Source organism: Channa argus, chromosome 12 (assembly GCF_033026475.1).
Source record: "Channa argus isolate prfri chromosome 12, Channa argus male v1.0, whole genome shotgun sequence".
Taxonomy (NCBI): domain Eukaryota; kingdom Metazoa; phylum Chordata; class Actinopteri; order Anabantiformes; family Channidae; genus Channa; species Channa argus.
The window spans coordinates 15,351,567-15,368,882 of NC_090208.1; the positions used below are offsets into that span (position 1 = coordinate 15,351,567).

General features: G+C 39.1%; 1 protein-coding gene across 3 annotated transcripts; it reads right to left on the reverse strand.

The window, feature by feature from the left end:
* Nucleotides 1-2,748: 2,748 nt before the first annotated feature.
* tbc1d19 (TBC1 domain family, member 19) lies at nucleotides 2,749-16,946 on the reverse strand. 3 transcript variants are annotated; one of them, XM_067525117.1, is made up of 21 exons: nucleotides 16,733-16,946; nucleotides 16,490-16,562; nucleotides 16,305-16,350; nucleotides 15,540-15,615; nucleotides 15,300-15,374; nucleotides 14,890-14,953; nucleotides 13,752-13,798; nucleotides 13,534-13,644; nucleotides 13,226-13,298; nucleotides 12,472-12,510; nucleotides 10,001-10,113; nucleotides 8,629-8,703; nucleotides 8,299-8,361; nucleotides 6,450-6,534; nucleotides 6,216-6,260; nucleotides 6,018-6,050; nucleotides 5,816-5,922; nucleotides 5,629-5,720; nucleotides 4,900-5,015; nucleotides 4,607-4,677; nucleotides 2,749-3,683 (listed from the first exon to the last, which is right to left on the reverse strand). In XM_067525117.1, the coding sequence occupies exons 1-21, from the start codon at nucleotides 16,826-16,828 to the stop codon at nucleotides 3,609-3,611; spliced, it is 1,575 nt and encodes a 524-aa protein (XP_067381218.1). In that variant the 5' UTR covers nucleotides 16,829-16,946; the 3' UTR covers nucleotides 2,749-3,608. The 3 variants fall into 3 exon arrangements, with proteins under 3 accessions (XP_067381218.1, XP_067381217.1, XP_067381219.1); XM_067525116.1 differs by having other exon boundaries at nucleotides 5,816-5,925; XM_067525118.1 differs by lacking the exons at nucleotides 16,305-16,350; nucleotides 16,733-16,946 and having other exon boundaries at nucleotides 5,816-5,925; nucleotides 16,490-16,546.
* Between the last annotated feature and the right edge of the window lie 370 nt (nucleotides 16,947-17,316).

Here is a 17,316-nt window from a genome sequence, read left to right on the forward strand (position 1 = left end):
CCTTTCTGTTTTTTTTACTTCCTTTATGGTCTCTCTTGCACTTGCATCTCATGAAATGTAAACATGTTTTCTCCATGACGTTTGATTTTTGCTTGCCTTGTACCTCAGTTGTAAGTCACTTTGGATAAAAGTGTCTGCTAAGTGACTTAATGTAATGTAATGCAACCACTAAAGCCAGGTTGTTTGAGTATACCTTGTCCCAGTTTCCAGCTTTATGTGATCTACTGTATACTGTGTATCAGCTGCATACTCAGCTGCTTTGGTCTGGGATCCCATTTTTGAGCATGCTATAGTATACTGAACTTTTTAGTGCTGTGATTGCTCATTAATGTTACCACCCCACCCCAAATGAATGAAAAAGGAAAAACTGAATCACATTGGAGTAAGTATTCAGACCCTTTGCAACAACACTTGAAATTCAGCTCAGGTGACCCCTATTTCTCTTGATCGTTGCTGAGATTTTTCTGCACCTTGACTAAAGTTTACCTGTAGTCATTTAAAATGATGGGACATGATTTGGAAAGGCACACACCTCTCTATAGAAGGCCTCACAATGGATAATGAATCAGAACAAAGCCATGGGGTCGAAGTAACTGCCTACAGAGCTCAGAGACGGGAATATTGCAAGGCACAGATCTGGGGAAGGCAATAAAATATTCTGCTGCACTGCAGGTTCTCAAGGGCACAATGGCCTCGCTATTCTCAAATGAAAGAAGTTTGGCACGACCAGACTCTTCCAAAAGCTGGTTGTCCAGCCAAACATATTAATTGAGGAGAAGGGTCTTTGTGAGAGAGGTGATGAAGAACCAAAACCACACTGGCTGAGCTCTAGAGATCCTGTGTGTAGATGGTACGAAGTTCCAGAATGACAACAATCACTGTAGCCCTCTACCAATCTGGGCTTTATAGCAGTGTCTAGACAGAAGCCTCTCCTCAGTCCAAACGCATGACTCCCGCTTGGAGTTTGCAAAGAAGCACCTGAAGGATTTTCACGCTGTGAAGAACACGATTTTCTGGTCTGATAAAACCAAGATTGAACTTTTTGATTTCTACTTGATGGAATAAAGTACAGAGATATCCTCAATGAAAACCTAGTCCGCAGCACTCGGGAGCTCTGACTGGGCCAGACAACAATCCTAAGCACACAGCAAAGACAAAACAGAAGTGGCTTAGGGACAACTCTGGGAATTTCCTAGTGTGGACCAGCTAGAGCCCTGACTTAAACCACATTGAACATCTCTGGAGAGACCTGAAAATGGTCCCCATCCATCCTGACTGAGCTTTAGAGGATTTGCAAAGAAAAATGGTAGAAAATCCCTCGATCCAGGTGTGCAAAGCTTGTTGATTTATACCAAAAAAGAATCAAGGCTGTAATTGCTCCCAAAGGTGCTTCAACAAAGTACTGAGCAAAGGGTCTGAAATACTTAGGCCACTGTGATATTTCAGTTTTTTCTTTTTATTAAATTTACAGTCATTACTAAAAGTTTTAATCTTAATGGTAAAGCAGTCCTCCACGAACCACAAGGTCAGTGGTTCGATCCCCGGTCCAAGCTATATGTCGAAGTGTCTCTGGGCAAGACACTTAACCCCTAACAGCCCATTCCCCTCCCCAGCTGTGCAGTACCAGTCCAAGCCCGGTAGAAATTGGGGAGTTTGTCAGGAAGGGCATCCTGCGTAAAAAACTGTGCCAAATCAACTTGCGGACAATGTCCGCTGTGGAGACCCTAAGCTCACGGCATAGCCGAAAGAACAACAAAAAGAAAAAGTCATTACTAAAATTCTGCTTTCACTTTACTGGGGTACTGAGATAAATGAATACTACTTGTATTTATTGGTAAAAGTCTTTTTTTTTTTAACTCTTTTTTTATATTTCTTAAAATATTTTACTTTATCAGGTACAATTTAAAGCGTTGTTATCTGTTGTTAAAAAAAGAAAAATTTAAATGCAGCATGAGAATATTTATGTAATATTTATATTCTATTCAAGTTTGTTTATGACCTTGGAATAGGTAGGAGACAGGAAGACCTGTCTCATTATACTGCTCAATTTGACATGGTATGAAACCCTCATAGCTTTTTGTGTCATTTTATATCATCAGTGATGACAAGGTGCCAAAACATCACACAACACACTGCTGTCCAAACACTGTACTTGATATGACTTTCAATGAGAAATCTTTCAGCGATGGCCAGCTTTAAAGTGATGATGGACAGAAGGCACTTCAACCTGCAGTGTAACACCAGGAAGGATCACTGCCTGAGGGAACAAAACACCAGGTAATGGTCGTCTCTGCAGAAACAGACTTCTGTGGGCCAGTGGATGTGCATGACTGCTAAAAGAGTCAGCCGTGGAGCCCTAGTAAACAGGTGGCAGATGTAGCAGGAACCAGGGGAGAGAGAGAGAGAGACACGAAAAAGAGGGACAGCATAATTCGATACTAGCCCACAGAGGGGGCAGCAAGGAGGAAGGTAGCCAACAACAAGGAGCAGATGCTACTTGTAGGAGGGAAGCTGTGGGGAGGGGTCAGACGGTCAAGTCCCTCAGTGCTTCTACCTGTCACCTACCTATTCTGCCTTCTCTACAAATGTCTATGGTGTGCTTTCACAGTACAGTACGCCCTGTCCAAAAATTTACCCTGTCACATAACCCAAGAGGAAATTTTCTATTAAGAATTGACAGGCCCAATGGTTGTTGAACTTTTCATTTCCAGGTCTAAGTCGTTTAGGGCTTTAGGGAATAAACGGGAAGCAATTCAACAAACTTTATTGTATTTCTTTTAGGTGACAATGACACTGGCTTGAGAGTGATCAGAATGTTATTAATAAAGCATTAAAAAAATAATTTAATTGCATTAGTAAGTGAATACATTCAGGAATTAAATGCATAATTACTTTCTAGTTTATCTCTACATAACTAGAAAACAACCATAAAATATTCACAATTAAATAAACTGATTGGTGGCACTGAAGGTGCTCAACATCACTGAAAGTGCAGTAATATGCAGTTCCTTAACAAATAAATAGATACAGTTTAAATTAATTTGTGTCTTCTGACTAATCCTGGCAATGTGCTGGCGCACCTCAAATCTCTTCCTATATCAGCAACAGCAATATCACATAATATTATAACAAGCGGAGGCCACAGAGCAGAATAAATTGGTAGTGCTAATTAACACTTCATTAGCCAGGCTTGGAGACACTTTGGACACACAATTACTCATTCATGCAAGTCTATCTGATGTACGTATCATCTTTCCTGCAAAGCATATGGCTTTAACCTAAATGGTCGGCACGTTGTACTTACATATTGTATAATATCTAATGACATATTACAGGGTATTTAGTGTATATTGTGCAAAAATCTCAAACAGGGATTTTGCCTTTTGCCTAAACCAGTGCATAATAAAAAGTTTTGTAATTCCTGTCTAGGTGTTCCTTCATTACTCTTGATACTCGGCACTTTAGCCTGGTGTTTCTCGATAGATTGTTGGTTATATTGTTGTGATCATAGTGTTTTATTTTGCTGAGCTTTTTGGTGTATTGTCTCTTTATCTTCCAAGTGGTATGTACAGTACGTACCACAACTCATACTGCAGTCTTGGTGCTCCTCAGATGGCGGTGGCAAATAGAAAGATCTGGATGAGCGGCATGACCTTTAGTGTTGAAAGGTCAGCAAGGACGGCCTACAGTGTGTGTCAAATAAAACACAAAGAAGAGTTAGTCATCTAAAGCTAAGCCCATAAGAGGGGCTATAAAACACACATATCCCTTTCAAAGAAACATATCTAATAATAGAAAAAAGAACCCTACAAAATCACATGTATAATGATGATGTAGAATCACAGAGAAGCGACAATCCATGCTTAAGAGAACACCACTCCCCACTCTGTCCGTTTGGGATTGGTGGCAGATTAAATTTAGGGACCCTATCATGTCAAGGGAGAGGGTTTAATATTTCAGCGCTGGGTCTGATGTTCTAAATATAAGATAAGGAGCAGTATGTTATGATATCTTCTCTCTGCTGGGGCAGGTGCTAAATGAGCCAGCATTTTGGAGCAGCAGATCAACCTGTCGCTCTATGCGTCACATTGTAGTATAACCCCCTTCAGGAAGGGTGAAAAGGAGAACGAGTGAAACGAGTCATCATGTGGTTTAGTCTCAGTTTGTGACACATGATAGTGGAACCGCAGCATTGGAGCAGATGCAGTATACAGCGCAAGCACGCATAAGAATTACATTACCAGCTACTGTAATAATGCAACACAAGTGACAGTGCAGAAGATAAGATAAGATGCACTCATCTTTGTTGTGTGTTTGCCAAAATGGTTTTGGGATAATGGAGGCAGAGAAAAAGGAGGGGGAGTGTTGGCGGGCTGGCACATCAGGCGGGGTAGGAGGGTGGGGGGTTCTTAAGTGTCCATTTTTTTCAGACGTGCATAGAGAAGACTGGGTTACTGGTACTGGCTAGTCATCAACTGCTATTTACAGCCTACCAGGGGTATGTGGGGGGAAAAGGGAGAGGACTGCAACCAAAGGTTCAAACACATGCACACCTACACCTACACACACACACGCACACAATATGACCAATATAAAACAACCATACCTCAGCTGAGGCAAGTGACGTCACTTCCATCAGGTTTTCGGCACGGAAGGCAAACACAGCAGCTGCCAGGACTGGATGGTGTTATTCAGAGAGAGCAAAGAAAAGATTTGAATTGGGATTTGAATTGAGGGAAAAAGGAGGAATGTGGTAAAAGGAGGGAAAAAAGGATTGGGCAGTGGCATGAAGGACATAGAGATATAGAAAAAAAATTATGTATGTACTGTTTAGATCAGCTTCTGTATAAATATCAAGGCTATTAGTGCAGAGCTTGTTGCTAAATTAGACTGCAATACCTGCAACAACCTCCAGTGAGTCGTACCCCAGTATTCGGTCCCAGAGAAGAAGCAGTTGGTCAGTAGACAGGTAGCCAGAAAAAGCCCGCACCATCCACTTAAAGGCAATGCGCAACCTAGAGAAAGAACCATCTGGTGTTTGCATGGTCGACACTTTCGACAGGCCTTCTAGAGCTTGAGAGCTCCAGCATAATGAGAGCAAAGGATTACTGCATCTTGACTTTGTTTAAATTAAGATTTATTATGGAACTGTGATTCCAGTAGTTTCCCACAAGATGGCAGTACTCTATTATAGGACTGCAAAAGAATACACTGCAAAAACTAAACTTATGGTATATGTGTTAAGAGTGGGTGTGCGTGTGTGTGAGTGTGTCTGTGTGTCTGCTGTGCCATAAAAACAAAGCAAAGGATGAAACAGACAGAAGTACTGTTTGATAAAATTCATCCTTTTTGGTCACTTAACCTGCTTGTCATTGTTTACTTTACAGCAGGGTTTTTTAACATTTCATTATGTTTAACAACACAATAACAGAACTTTTAGCAATAAGTTACAGTGAAAAAATAAAATTTTACATTGTTCAACAGCACTTTTTTGTTGTTTTGAGTAGATAGAAAGTAAATGTTTGTGGATCATCTACTCTTTTAAGCCAGTCATTCAATACCGCTGGTACCACACATGATTGGTGAGCTACACAAAAACAGTGATGAAGTGGAGTGTGGGTTACTCACGGCTGTGCACCAATCTGTCGCAGGTGGTAGAAGAGCTGAGGCAAGTGGGTCTGGAGCAGCTGTTCGAACTGCAGGCACAAAGACACTATCCCCTGCAGGAGCGCATGTGTAACAATTTAAAATACATGTACACACAAACCCATAGCCAATGCATTTAGCAGTCACCCAAAAAAATCAGAGGTCTTACAGAAGGAGAGGAGGAGATGGAGTGTAATCTGAAGAAGTGTCGGATGTACATTTCTCTGAATACGCTGTAGAGCTTGGATGGCTCATTGTACAAGAAACACAAAGGTGCTACTGTGGGGCAAACACAAATCCACACAATACACACATTCATTCTGTGTTCCTCTTGAAAAAGTAGCAAAAGCACATGAGCAAACAGCACTCACCATACATTGAAAACCCATGGAAAGGGATTACACCTGTTGGAATAAGATTGTAAGGTCAGTTCACACAAGATCTTTGGTTGGATGTCAAGCATAATTTTATCCTGCATGTTTCTCAAGCAGGCCAAACATAATGTCATTTTTGCTTCACCAAATGTGCATGTAAAACTATATGAAAGAAATGTTAGGGTGCAGGCTCACCATTGGGAGGATAAACAACAGCACACTCCTCATTACCAACTTTCCCTGTAAGACAAACAGAGAAACTTCAATAGCCAAACCTACATAAAGTATAAGTACAATCCATATCAAGGTTTCCTAAATGGGTGCAGAGTAAAGTCATCTAAATAGGCAGTCACTCGGACTGGTTTGTGTGGTGATGGTGATGATGATGATGATGATGATGATGATGGTGTTTTTAAGTGCGTGTTTCACCCTGAATGTAGGATCTGGGAGGAGTGGCACTGTTGTATTTAAAGTGTTCCAAGACAGCGGTGTCCCGGGAGAAACAAAGCAACACCTGAGAAAACATAACTCTGGCATTAGCAAACACCCACACACATATTTATTTAAATGAAATAAAAGAAAGAATAGTTAACGTAGTTCCATAAATAGTAATGACCTAAAAAACTAAAGTACTGTTAAAGGATACATGGCCTGTCTTCTTCTTTAAACTCTCAGCCACTCACATGTATAGTACAGTTTGTACAACATACTAGATAATATTATTTTTGCTTGACGTAAGGGACAGATGTGACAGTAGTTAATACAGTTTATTTTTTCAGGAGCTGCTGGTGACCTTGAACGCCCTTGTGTACTCTTGTGGTGGTAAAGATTATATTTGAGCAGTACACCTGGAGCCAGTGTTCCAGGATGTACCGAAGCACACAATAACTGAGCCTCGAGTGGCTGCGTGTTTCATAAAATGACTTTAAAGTGGGAGCTCTTTCCATTACATCCCATTTCTGTCTGTCTGAAAACAGATTTAATTTCCACTGGCCACTTAAGAAGGACTACATTGGGGGATGAAGTTAGACACAGGCAACAATTTATAGACAAATTGATAAAAGAATATGAAAAATGACAGTAGATCAAGACGGTCGTGTGTGACCTGGCTGTCTCTTGTCCTACCATAAATATAATTTTGCTGGTTACAAAGTCTGGGTGAAATCCTTGAAAAGCATTTTTTTTTTTTTTGGTTGGTTTAACTGTTTGCCAGGCGCCTAATCAGCTGAGGTCATACTGTATTATCATCCATTTACTACAACATAATTTTAAGCACTGTAGCTTCAAATGTGAATTCTTTTCAAACATTTCTGAGACTTTTCCAGTGGTGCTTAAGAACTTCCTAGACTCTACTCTACTCTAAGCTTGAAATGGATTCTTTCACTGCCTAGTGAATTTGCCATCAGTCAATATTGACAGCAACTCTGGAGCTTTGTTCTTGCAACACCTGTGTACTCAGTTGGCCGCGAGAAGGCTGACATGTTAATAGCTGCTGAAAAAAAAAACAGCTGCCGTTATATACTCGTCTTTATTAACTGAGTGCCTAGAGCAAACAGAGCAGTGAATAACAGAAAAGCTAATAATAACAACTGGTGGTATCCTTATCTGAGCTGGAAATGTAACTGCAGATAAAGAAAACATTTAATTTTCAGTAACTGTCCTTCTGTGACAGTAAACTGACAGGTTTAACTATTTGGGCTAATTAGGATTGAGAATTAAGCTCGTATCTGGTGGAATGAAAAAGAAGCAGCAGTGATGCGATTTCAGTGGTTGTAGTTACGAACTGAGGAAATCAACGTGTGTCCATTTAGAAGATAAAAATTTTGAAATGTTGAAAGGCAAAATAATTATCACCAGAGGATTATTATTACTCCTAAAATACAGGTGTTAAAGTAATATAAGGCTTTTTTCAAAACCTCTTAACAGTTTGGGAAAATCCTGAGGGAGTTAAGGTTACAACCTCTGTGTGTTTCAAGGTCCTGAATTGTCCCCCCCAATCAGCTTTTTGACATTATTTCTGAGCACCAATTAAGATTCAGTAACATTTTAATTAAAATGGGATGAGAGCTTTGGATTAGTTTGCTAATACTATCCAGGTTACAGGGAATAAAATCTGATCAAGCCACACCTATATGTTTTTATAATTTAACTATGTATGATTGTTGCTAATTTAGTTATAAACATTGAATGCGTTAAAACCAAACTTTCTGGATCCTCAAGCAAATGTAATGTAAGTAATGAGAGATAAAAAGGTGAACTGTGAACCAAGAAAGATCACCTGATAGAGGAAATCTTCAAACACAAAGTAGTAGTCATCATTACTGGCAGTGAGCTTCACATCCTGATGGACAAATCATATGGAATTACTACTGTTCCATTAATGAATAAACATAAAGCAAATGTCTATAAATTGAACTTAACATTTTGAACATGCAGGACAAGTATCTAAGGAGAAACTGCCCAGCAAGTCTGAAAACATGTCATAAAAAATATCAATATAACACGCAGTGGACAGGTGTTATGGTGACAAAACACAGGAAAACTGTTTTTCTATCAGCCTGGCTAGGCAGCTTCATAAACATAACAGTGACGGCATTGAGGAGCTTACTTTATAGATAAGGTTGTCCACCAGCATGTCATGTTGTATAACTCCAGCTGTTAGCTGTTCATAATGCATCACATCCTGAGAAGGCAAAGATACACCAGGTTTTAGCTGCACAACAACTTGCAAAAAGAACACAACATAATCCTATTACACAATTTTCTGAACAAACTAACTAAGCTTTAGTTTTGTGATAAAAATGAAACGTGGATTTTCCTCATTTTTCATTTAAAAAACCATGACCTCTGACGGTAATGACAGCAAGTTTAAACGTAACATAGTGAATGGCAGTGTGCTTCCGACAACACGGTTAAAGTGAAACATGTCTCCGGCTTGACACAGGTTATCACTAAGGAATATAAGAACAGAACACAGTGGACAGGGCGATAAAAATGTCCTGTGTGACAGCTGTGAAGCACCTTGGCAGTGACCAGTGCCGCAGTCGAGAGGAGAGCGGAAGCAGAGAGAAGGTCATTTTGACAGCTGAGAAAAGACACTGAGAACATTTTTAGTAATGTGGACAGTGTCAGTGGAAAAGTGATGAAATCTTTTTTTTTTCCTAAAAAAAAAAAGATGAATCAGGCCCTTGTTGAGTTAAATGGGGTCACATTACTTTGGATAGATTTCTACAGAAGGAAATCAGCATGAAATGAAAAAAGAATAATATCTTAATCGATAAAAGATTGACAAGCATTTTTTTAAGCAATAATATTAGGATTTCTATGATGTAACTGCAGATGTAATAGAGTAGAGTAATTCTGTGTTTATCTAAGAAAAATAGGAGGCATGTTCCTTTTTATGTGTTGGTGTAGAAATGGTTCTAATTCTGCACAACTTAGAATTGAGAGTATGCATCTGTCTCCAGCCAACTCTGACTGCATAATGTGTTTGCCCTCGTGCCACTGCGATCCATATGGACACTCTCCAGACCTTTGTCAGTGCTTCTAACTCTCCCTCAGAAATCAATCTCCCCATCACAGGCATTGTTTTATTGGCATTCCTCAACGGGGGACTCTGGACTCCGGCGTTTACACAGCTCTTTGCCACACAGGCAGACGGCCGCTCTGTTTGGGATAACTGTGCTAAATCGCCGGCATTTGATTATCTTAGCATTTGTACACATGGGACAAGCCACAGCCAACTAAGATAAACAGCACGGGGGCTAATGCAGAGTGGGTCAGCTGGAATTTAATATGTTGGTTTTCACTTTCACAGGATTTTTAGGATTCACCACTAAAAAAAGTGAAAACAACCTGTTAACTGATTAAAAAACTTCAGCAAACATTAAGTTTGGGAATTGCTGCAGCTGTGTGTACATGGTTGCTTTATATTGATAGCTCACAGCTGCTGCCAGCATCCAGCTGTGTGTGTGTAGTACCTGTAGCTGGTTAGTGGAGTTAAGGATAAGGGCCCACAAGTCTGCGCGGAGACCAGTGGGACAGCCCTGCCTGCTGTACTGCTGTGCTGCTGCACTGTCCTGCTCTGTTACCACTAGATAAGAAAGAGAAAAAAGTGAGACACAGGAGAGAGACAGATGTGTGTGCATAAAATAGAAAGGCATTGAAAGTGAAATTTACAGATATTTAGCTGGGCTTCAAGTCTTATTTGTAAAACGAGACTTGAAACAGGACAAACACCCTGACTGCAACTGTCCAAAACTAACAAGGTCTGTGGAACAAATGCAAATCTTTGCAGCGACTTCACGGAGTCTCCACTGGTTGCCTGGCAAAGCTCAAAGTGACAAAAAGATTCCAGGATGTCACAACTCCCAGCCAAGAAATAGCTGAGAACATACCCTTCGTATATTCATAATTTACTGACAGACACAATATAAGCGTGGAATCAGTCTTCTAATTTAGCTCAAGGCAACAAAGAAAATGATAAACTGACACTTTAAGTCATTTAAGTTCATGTTAGGATCCAATTGTAAATTAATTATTTTAGGGTTTTGGACTTAAACAAGCTATTTGAAGATGTCAGTTTGAACTTTAATTGAAAAACTGTCAAGGCACTGTTAACTTTTTTATGTTTTCTGTCTTATTTTGTTTTATTTTACTTTATCATTATGAAGACAAAATGATAGTGACTACACTAATTTACTAAATTTTCCGAATGACTGCTAATGAAGATAAAAGCAATCATAATCTGCCATATTAAGTTCTCCACTGTGATTTAAAGTGAGATGGAATGATAATACAATAATACACTTTCTATCTCTTTCAGTATTAAAAGTTCATGGTGCTGTTTTTTGTCTTCAGTCACACTTGGTCTGGTACAGTATGACTATTAGCTTACAGAGGGTAATGTTAGCAAATTTTAACATATTGCTACAATTTGTGCATAACAGGTAACAACTGACTTTAGAGCTATTGTTACTTGATTGTTAATTTAACATTTTGTATTTTCCCATAACTGTTTCGCAAAGCTTGCATAAGGCTAAAGCAAGCCACCGGACAAACTGAGAATGCCAAGAAAGGATGCATCGTATCAACAAAACGCAATTGAAAGTCTCCCAACACGCCAGCAGAATGACCTAATGTATACAAACAGCAGAGCTGGTCAACAGAATCACTTGAAAATGAGAACACCTGCTTGTCCTAAATGATTACACAACAACAGGAAGACAGTTTAAATGTGAAGCCGGTATGAGCTTTGTTCTCCCCGAGGAAACTTGGAAAGATACAGATTATTATTCATTGTTGACACTTATGCATTCCAAATCTTAGCACTATAAATTTGCCAGTAAAAAAACAAAAACTCATCACATGATATAAACAAATTCATCCGACACATTTGTTTTAGTTTCACAAATTCACAATGTCATTCTATTCTTGTGAAAATGTATTAACACAAAATAACTTAACATTCTCATAATGCATTATTATTGCATCATTTTCAAAAAAAAAAAAAATGCTCGAAACAACCTCTCCCAGATGTCCATTCTACCCTAAATCTCTGCTATGACAGTAGCCAAAAACACACTGCACTTGACTTAAGGTGCGGGCCAGTCATAACATAAACGAACACACTCCTTGTCTCTTAAATTTCTCATTTGACTGCACTTAACACTTGGCCTTGACCACAACTCGCAGTTTCAAAACTAACACACAGTTAACCAAGATTGAAATCATAGATGGGGGTTTGTGGTTGTGTATATAAAATACAACCTGATTAGTGTCCATTACATGTTTAGTGTTTACACTGAGTTCCTAGAAGAGCAATGAGTTAAAAGTTAAAGTGTCCCTCATACCGATTATGGCACATGAGAGGGAGAGATGAGAAATTATAAATATTGGGCTGTTTTTCTGTTCACATAAGGTCCCATTTCTTTCTTTCTTTTTTAGTGCCCCGTAATAAGCATCCCAGACATCAACTTTTTTCCCAGGTTAAATTCTTTTAAAAATGTTCACAGTTATATAGTTAGATTTATTTGATGCTGATCTCCAGAAAAAGACTGTTTAATGTAAAAATAAATTAAAGCTCTCAAGTGGTCTAAAAAAAGCACAAATAGAAAACATAAAACTAAAAAACAAGGGAGACTTAAGGCTGCAACTGCAGCCTAATGTTCCTCTTCTACATATTGATTTATTGGAGTAAAACTGGGTCAATCGGCAATAATAATGATCAGTAATTAATATTGATAAAGTAATGATACTTCAGATTCTGACATTCTTTTGTGTGCTTGGAACCCAGAATGCACTTAATTTGTACTTAATTTGACATCAAATTGTGGAGAAAATGACTCACATTTCATCTCAGTTACAGAATTAAAATAAAAGGAATTTTTTTACAAATCTTTAGACAGACATTTGATAAAAAGACATTCAAAATTAAAGACCAAACACTAACCTTTTTTCCCAATTTGAACATACTCATTTTCAAACAAGTCTGCAAAAGATTAAGAGAGGAACGAGAAAATAAATTAATCAGTAATGGTCTGGTAGTGACTCAGCTTTCAAACTAATGCTATCTGTTTGATTTACAAACGCAGAGATGGTGGATACAGTTCTATTTCAAGCCTTTTAAACACCAGACTGTAACAATGTCAATATCTGGACTTTAAAGAGATGTTGTTTGAGAAATCCCAGACAGACACATTCGACAGGAAAAGAAAACAGGTTGATATGAGACTACTGTGGTTTATGCACCATTAAAGCCAAGTGTTCATTAGGTAAACAGGTGGAATAATAATGGCTAGTGTCATAACCAGTGTCACAACAGCAAATTATTGATCTATATAATATGTTCTTCCTGCCAAATGCAACACACCAGCAGAAAACACTGAGATCATTCTGAAAAATATGCTTATCATTTTTTGCAAAAAATATAAGCCACAGGTACCTGTTAGCTTAGCTTAGCACAAAAACTGTCTTGAGTCACTGCCGGGAGAACTCAGTGGCAAAAATACTTGAGCTAGTTACTGCATCTAGCTAAGAAAAAGTCTGGCACATAACTTCACTTAAAGCCAAAAATCATTTTTATACTTCAGTTTTTGTACAAATTAAATAAACAAAATAAGTGAATTACCCAAAATTACAAACCATTTTATTAAGTACATTGGCAAATGAATTAGAGTATATTTACATATTCTTTTTCTGAATACCTGGATGGATGTGTGCATGGTCCTCAATTCCCATCTGCCCAGTGGTCAGGTTCAGCTCTGAGTATGCCTGTCGCTGAGAAGTGAACACAAAAGAAAATGCCACACAGATTTTAAATCTATTGTGTAATTTATAGGGCAGCTTAATATGATGCACTGTATTGTTGTATGTGTTGAACATTTTAGTATAGTTTAGTTTCAGTCAGTCACATAATGCAATATTAATACAATAATATTCATGCACACATGACAGAATAAAGAACAGGAGACACACATGCAAGCAAACACCAGACATCCACATGGGTCCCTACCAGCTGCGGGATGTCTCTGACATTCAGGGGAACCTGTATGAGACCCCAGTGGCTCCTGGCACTGACATCTTCACTGCTATCATGATTGGGGTTCCGCAAACTGATTAACACCTAAATATGAAAAGATTCATCTGGTATAAGGGAGTTCATTTATCTTTCTTAAAATTCCAGCTCTTCTTTAACAAACACACAAAAAAAAAAACTCGAACTCTGCTTACCTCCAGAAAGTCTTTGGGGGCATAAACAGGTCTGAAGTGACTTAAATCTGTAGCGAGATAAATATACAATTAGCTAATAGCACCACTTGCCCGAGACACTTCTCCAGCTGACAAATGTACACAATGTTTCCATATGTAATTTCAAAACAAGTTTAAAATCTAGACTACACAATTATGTCCAGTCGTAAATTCACATCATCAACTTGAACTTTGTTGACTTTAATTTGCACAGTCAGAGCGGGCTGCTTTTGCAGAAGTGGAAGGAACAGTATGGGACGGCTCAGGCATGTTCGGCCAGCTTTAAGTGGAACTTCCATCTGACGTCTATGTAGCACTGCAGTAAATTTAAGGGCTGTGTCATCCCCAGAACAAGGGCATGTTGAGGTTTGGGGCGGAAGAAGCGATGTAGCTCCATCCAAGGAGTCTGGACAGCTTCTATATTCACACACAGTCCAACGTGTTTATAGCCAGGGGACAGCACACAGTCTTAAATGTTATTATATGCCACTAAGCTGCGATAGCATTGTTAGGACAGAAAGTTACTGTGTTCCTTTACATGCGTTGGCTTGTAGTGAAAATGTTTGATTCACTGAGAAACAAAGTCCAAGGAAAATATTCATATACTGCATACTTTCCTCTTTACAATGTACTTTTGACTTGGAGCAGGGAAAATAACTACGGAGTGCCCCACTGTAGCAGCTTCAGTGCTACTGGCCCTTTCATTCTAGACAGGTCATATTGTATAGTAAATGTGTCAGTACAGTACTACAGTAAATACTGATTTTATATTTTACAAAGGCCCGGATTTAGATCTTTAAATTCTGACATGAGCAAGCAACAACAGAATCTGTGTAGAGGAAAAAGGGAACACAACAACTGGAAACTGTAGTGTCTACTTTTTAGACGTTGCAGAGTAGAGCACAATGCTTAAGAAAACCTTCCCTGGATAAATACAGGTTATTATGCAAACATGGACATGGCCAATCTGGTTCTGAGATGTGTTAAGCTGATGTTAAATACACCAGTGACTGATAACTGATGGTGACTAGTGCATGTGTATGTACAGTCACATCAACACTAATCTTTCATAAAAGGCAGATTGCTCTCAGGGCCAAACCCCTGGCTAATGTCTTGAGACCTGGTTCATCTGTGCCCATCTCGTTCCATTTGCTGCTGAGCTCCTTCTGCTCCACTGCAGGCCGCTGTAAAGTGGGCAGAAACAGTAGGTTTGGACAAACAAATGCCATTCAGCCAAAACAGAGCCAATCTTGATCATGTCACATTGGAAATATACTGTACTTCTTTAGCCATAAAAATACAGTCATTTGTGTACACAGCCAAATAATAATATTGGTGAACAGATTTCAAACAGTGCTGCCTGCTTATAATCAAAGCTACAGAATCATTATTACCTCTAACTAAACAGGACTTAACTAGATCTTGGCTACTTTCAAACTCAGGCACGGTTTAGCCATAATTCAATTGTTGCTGTTGTAAAAGTTGCTTTAATTGTGTCATGAGAGCCATAATTGACCACATTTCCACTACCTTGCGGGCCAGAGGTACCCCCAGCTCTGTACTCATGCTGTTTAGGCTTTTGAGGACACGCTTCTCCCAGCTGGCCTGTGTAGGAGAGCACACAGACACAGACACATTTGGCTTCAGGCACTGTGCTGTGCTTAAAAAAAGAGGACGCCAGATCTCTAAATTTGTCAAGATTTTAAAAAGGCAAGCATCAGAGAGGTAGAATAAGTGAGGAGCATTGGAGATAAGAGGAGACAGACTGACCTGTGCCTTGCGCATGTAGGCCAGAGGCTCTTTGAGATGCTCTGGAGGGGCTATCGGATGGCTCGGAAGCAGCTGGCTGGAATTATACAAGGCAAGAAAGAGGTGAGGATTGTAACCATACAAAATACATAAAATGTTACCAGGTTTTTACATAAAGACTGAAAGCTTTGATGGACTGAAGCAAATAAGGACACAAAAAACTCTTTTTTCAAAACGATTAGTGCTTAAAAGAAGTTCAGTGTCAAATAAAATGTTGAGATTCTTCTTAAAAACAGCCAGTTACCATTAATGCCCTGCAATGGAACTGATGAGTCAGAACCCATCTCCATAAGATGCAGTGATTGTCTCGTGTCTTTCCTCCCGCTATGTGTGCTCGGGGCATATTGAATGACTCAAGGTCTCGGCTCATTAAACAGCATTAAATCTAATCTAAACACCTATATGAGCATATAGAGCGGCCTACAAAGAGAAGGAGGCATTAGTCAATGTTGTGCATCAACTTTAAAAGCAAAGCATTAAGTGTCCTATGTTTCTGTCTGAGTCTCAAGAGAGAAAACAGGTTATGCTATCCTGACAGGTAAGGTCTTAAAGAAAACTAAATGAATATTGATTATTATACTTTCGTGAGCTTTATCCCATTTCTTACCCCTCTTGCTGAGTCATACAATGAAAACCAATGTAAACAATACGCAAACAAATATGCACTTTTATTGATGTTCAATTGTGCATGACTGTGCTCACCACTTTAGACTACATATCACTTACACATGCAGTTCTCTGTATACGGCATTCTGTAGCTTTTTCTCCCAGCCTGTAAGAAATTCAAGTATGTTATTATCGCCACACACATCAGAATTAGTTAGGTATTCTGTTGTTACTCTGAGGAGTGAGCTGTGGCCCTGTATGTGCTACGAAAGTTTAAAAAGATTGACCCTTAAGTAGTGACCCACCTGATGTCCTAAGAAAACTGCGTACGTCCTCTTTAAGAGAGTCCAATTTTACCTCAGGTTGATGTAAACATTCCTGCACATTTAGGAGAAAAGGGGTAAAGATTAGACATTTTCTAAGTATAATGCATAGCGTGTGTGTAGTGTTTTTACATGAAGATCACAAGTGCACATTTAGCTGTACATCACATTTTTTGACACCAGCTCTTGACAGCCGCATCGTTAGCCACATGCTAACTTACGTACTTTGGCTTGCCTCTCTATCTGAGAGTGTAAATGGCTCCCTTTCAGCCGCTGGACGATCTGAGCGATGGTCAGAGACAACTCTCTACCCTCGTCCATCCTTCCTGTCGAGGGTTTAAACGTCGCTTTGGGTCTATAACAGCACACTTTGATTTACTGCGCGCTAGCAGCATCCAGCGATGCAACACTCGCCCCCGCAGAGGTTACTTAGCAACGGACATTCAGTGAACGCCCGGAGGAAACAATAATTTAATACTTTGGTTCCGACCTGAACATATGTAGGAGTAAATTATATTAAATACAATTTTTAGAATTTTTAGATAAAAAATGTTACTTATTATTATAATTTTATGTCTATATGTGCATTTTTGTGTTATTTCACCGATCACATGCAAAAAATAGGCCACATACTTTTCACACATTTAAAACAGACCGTGTTATATGGTACAGCGATGCAACTGTATGGTACAATTTTACTGCACATTTTTTATCTACATATCTACCTATTCAGTGAGTGTTATCATTTTTGTAATAATTTATACTGCTATGTAAATACATTTTAGAGCCAAACAGTGCAAGTTTTACTC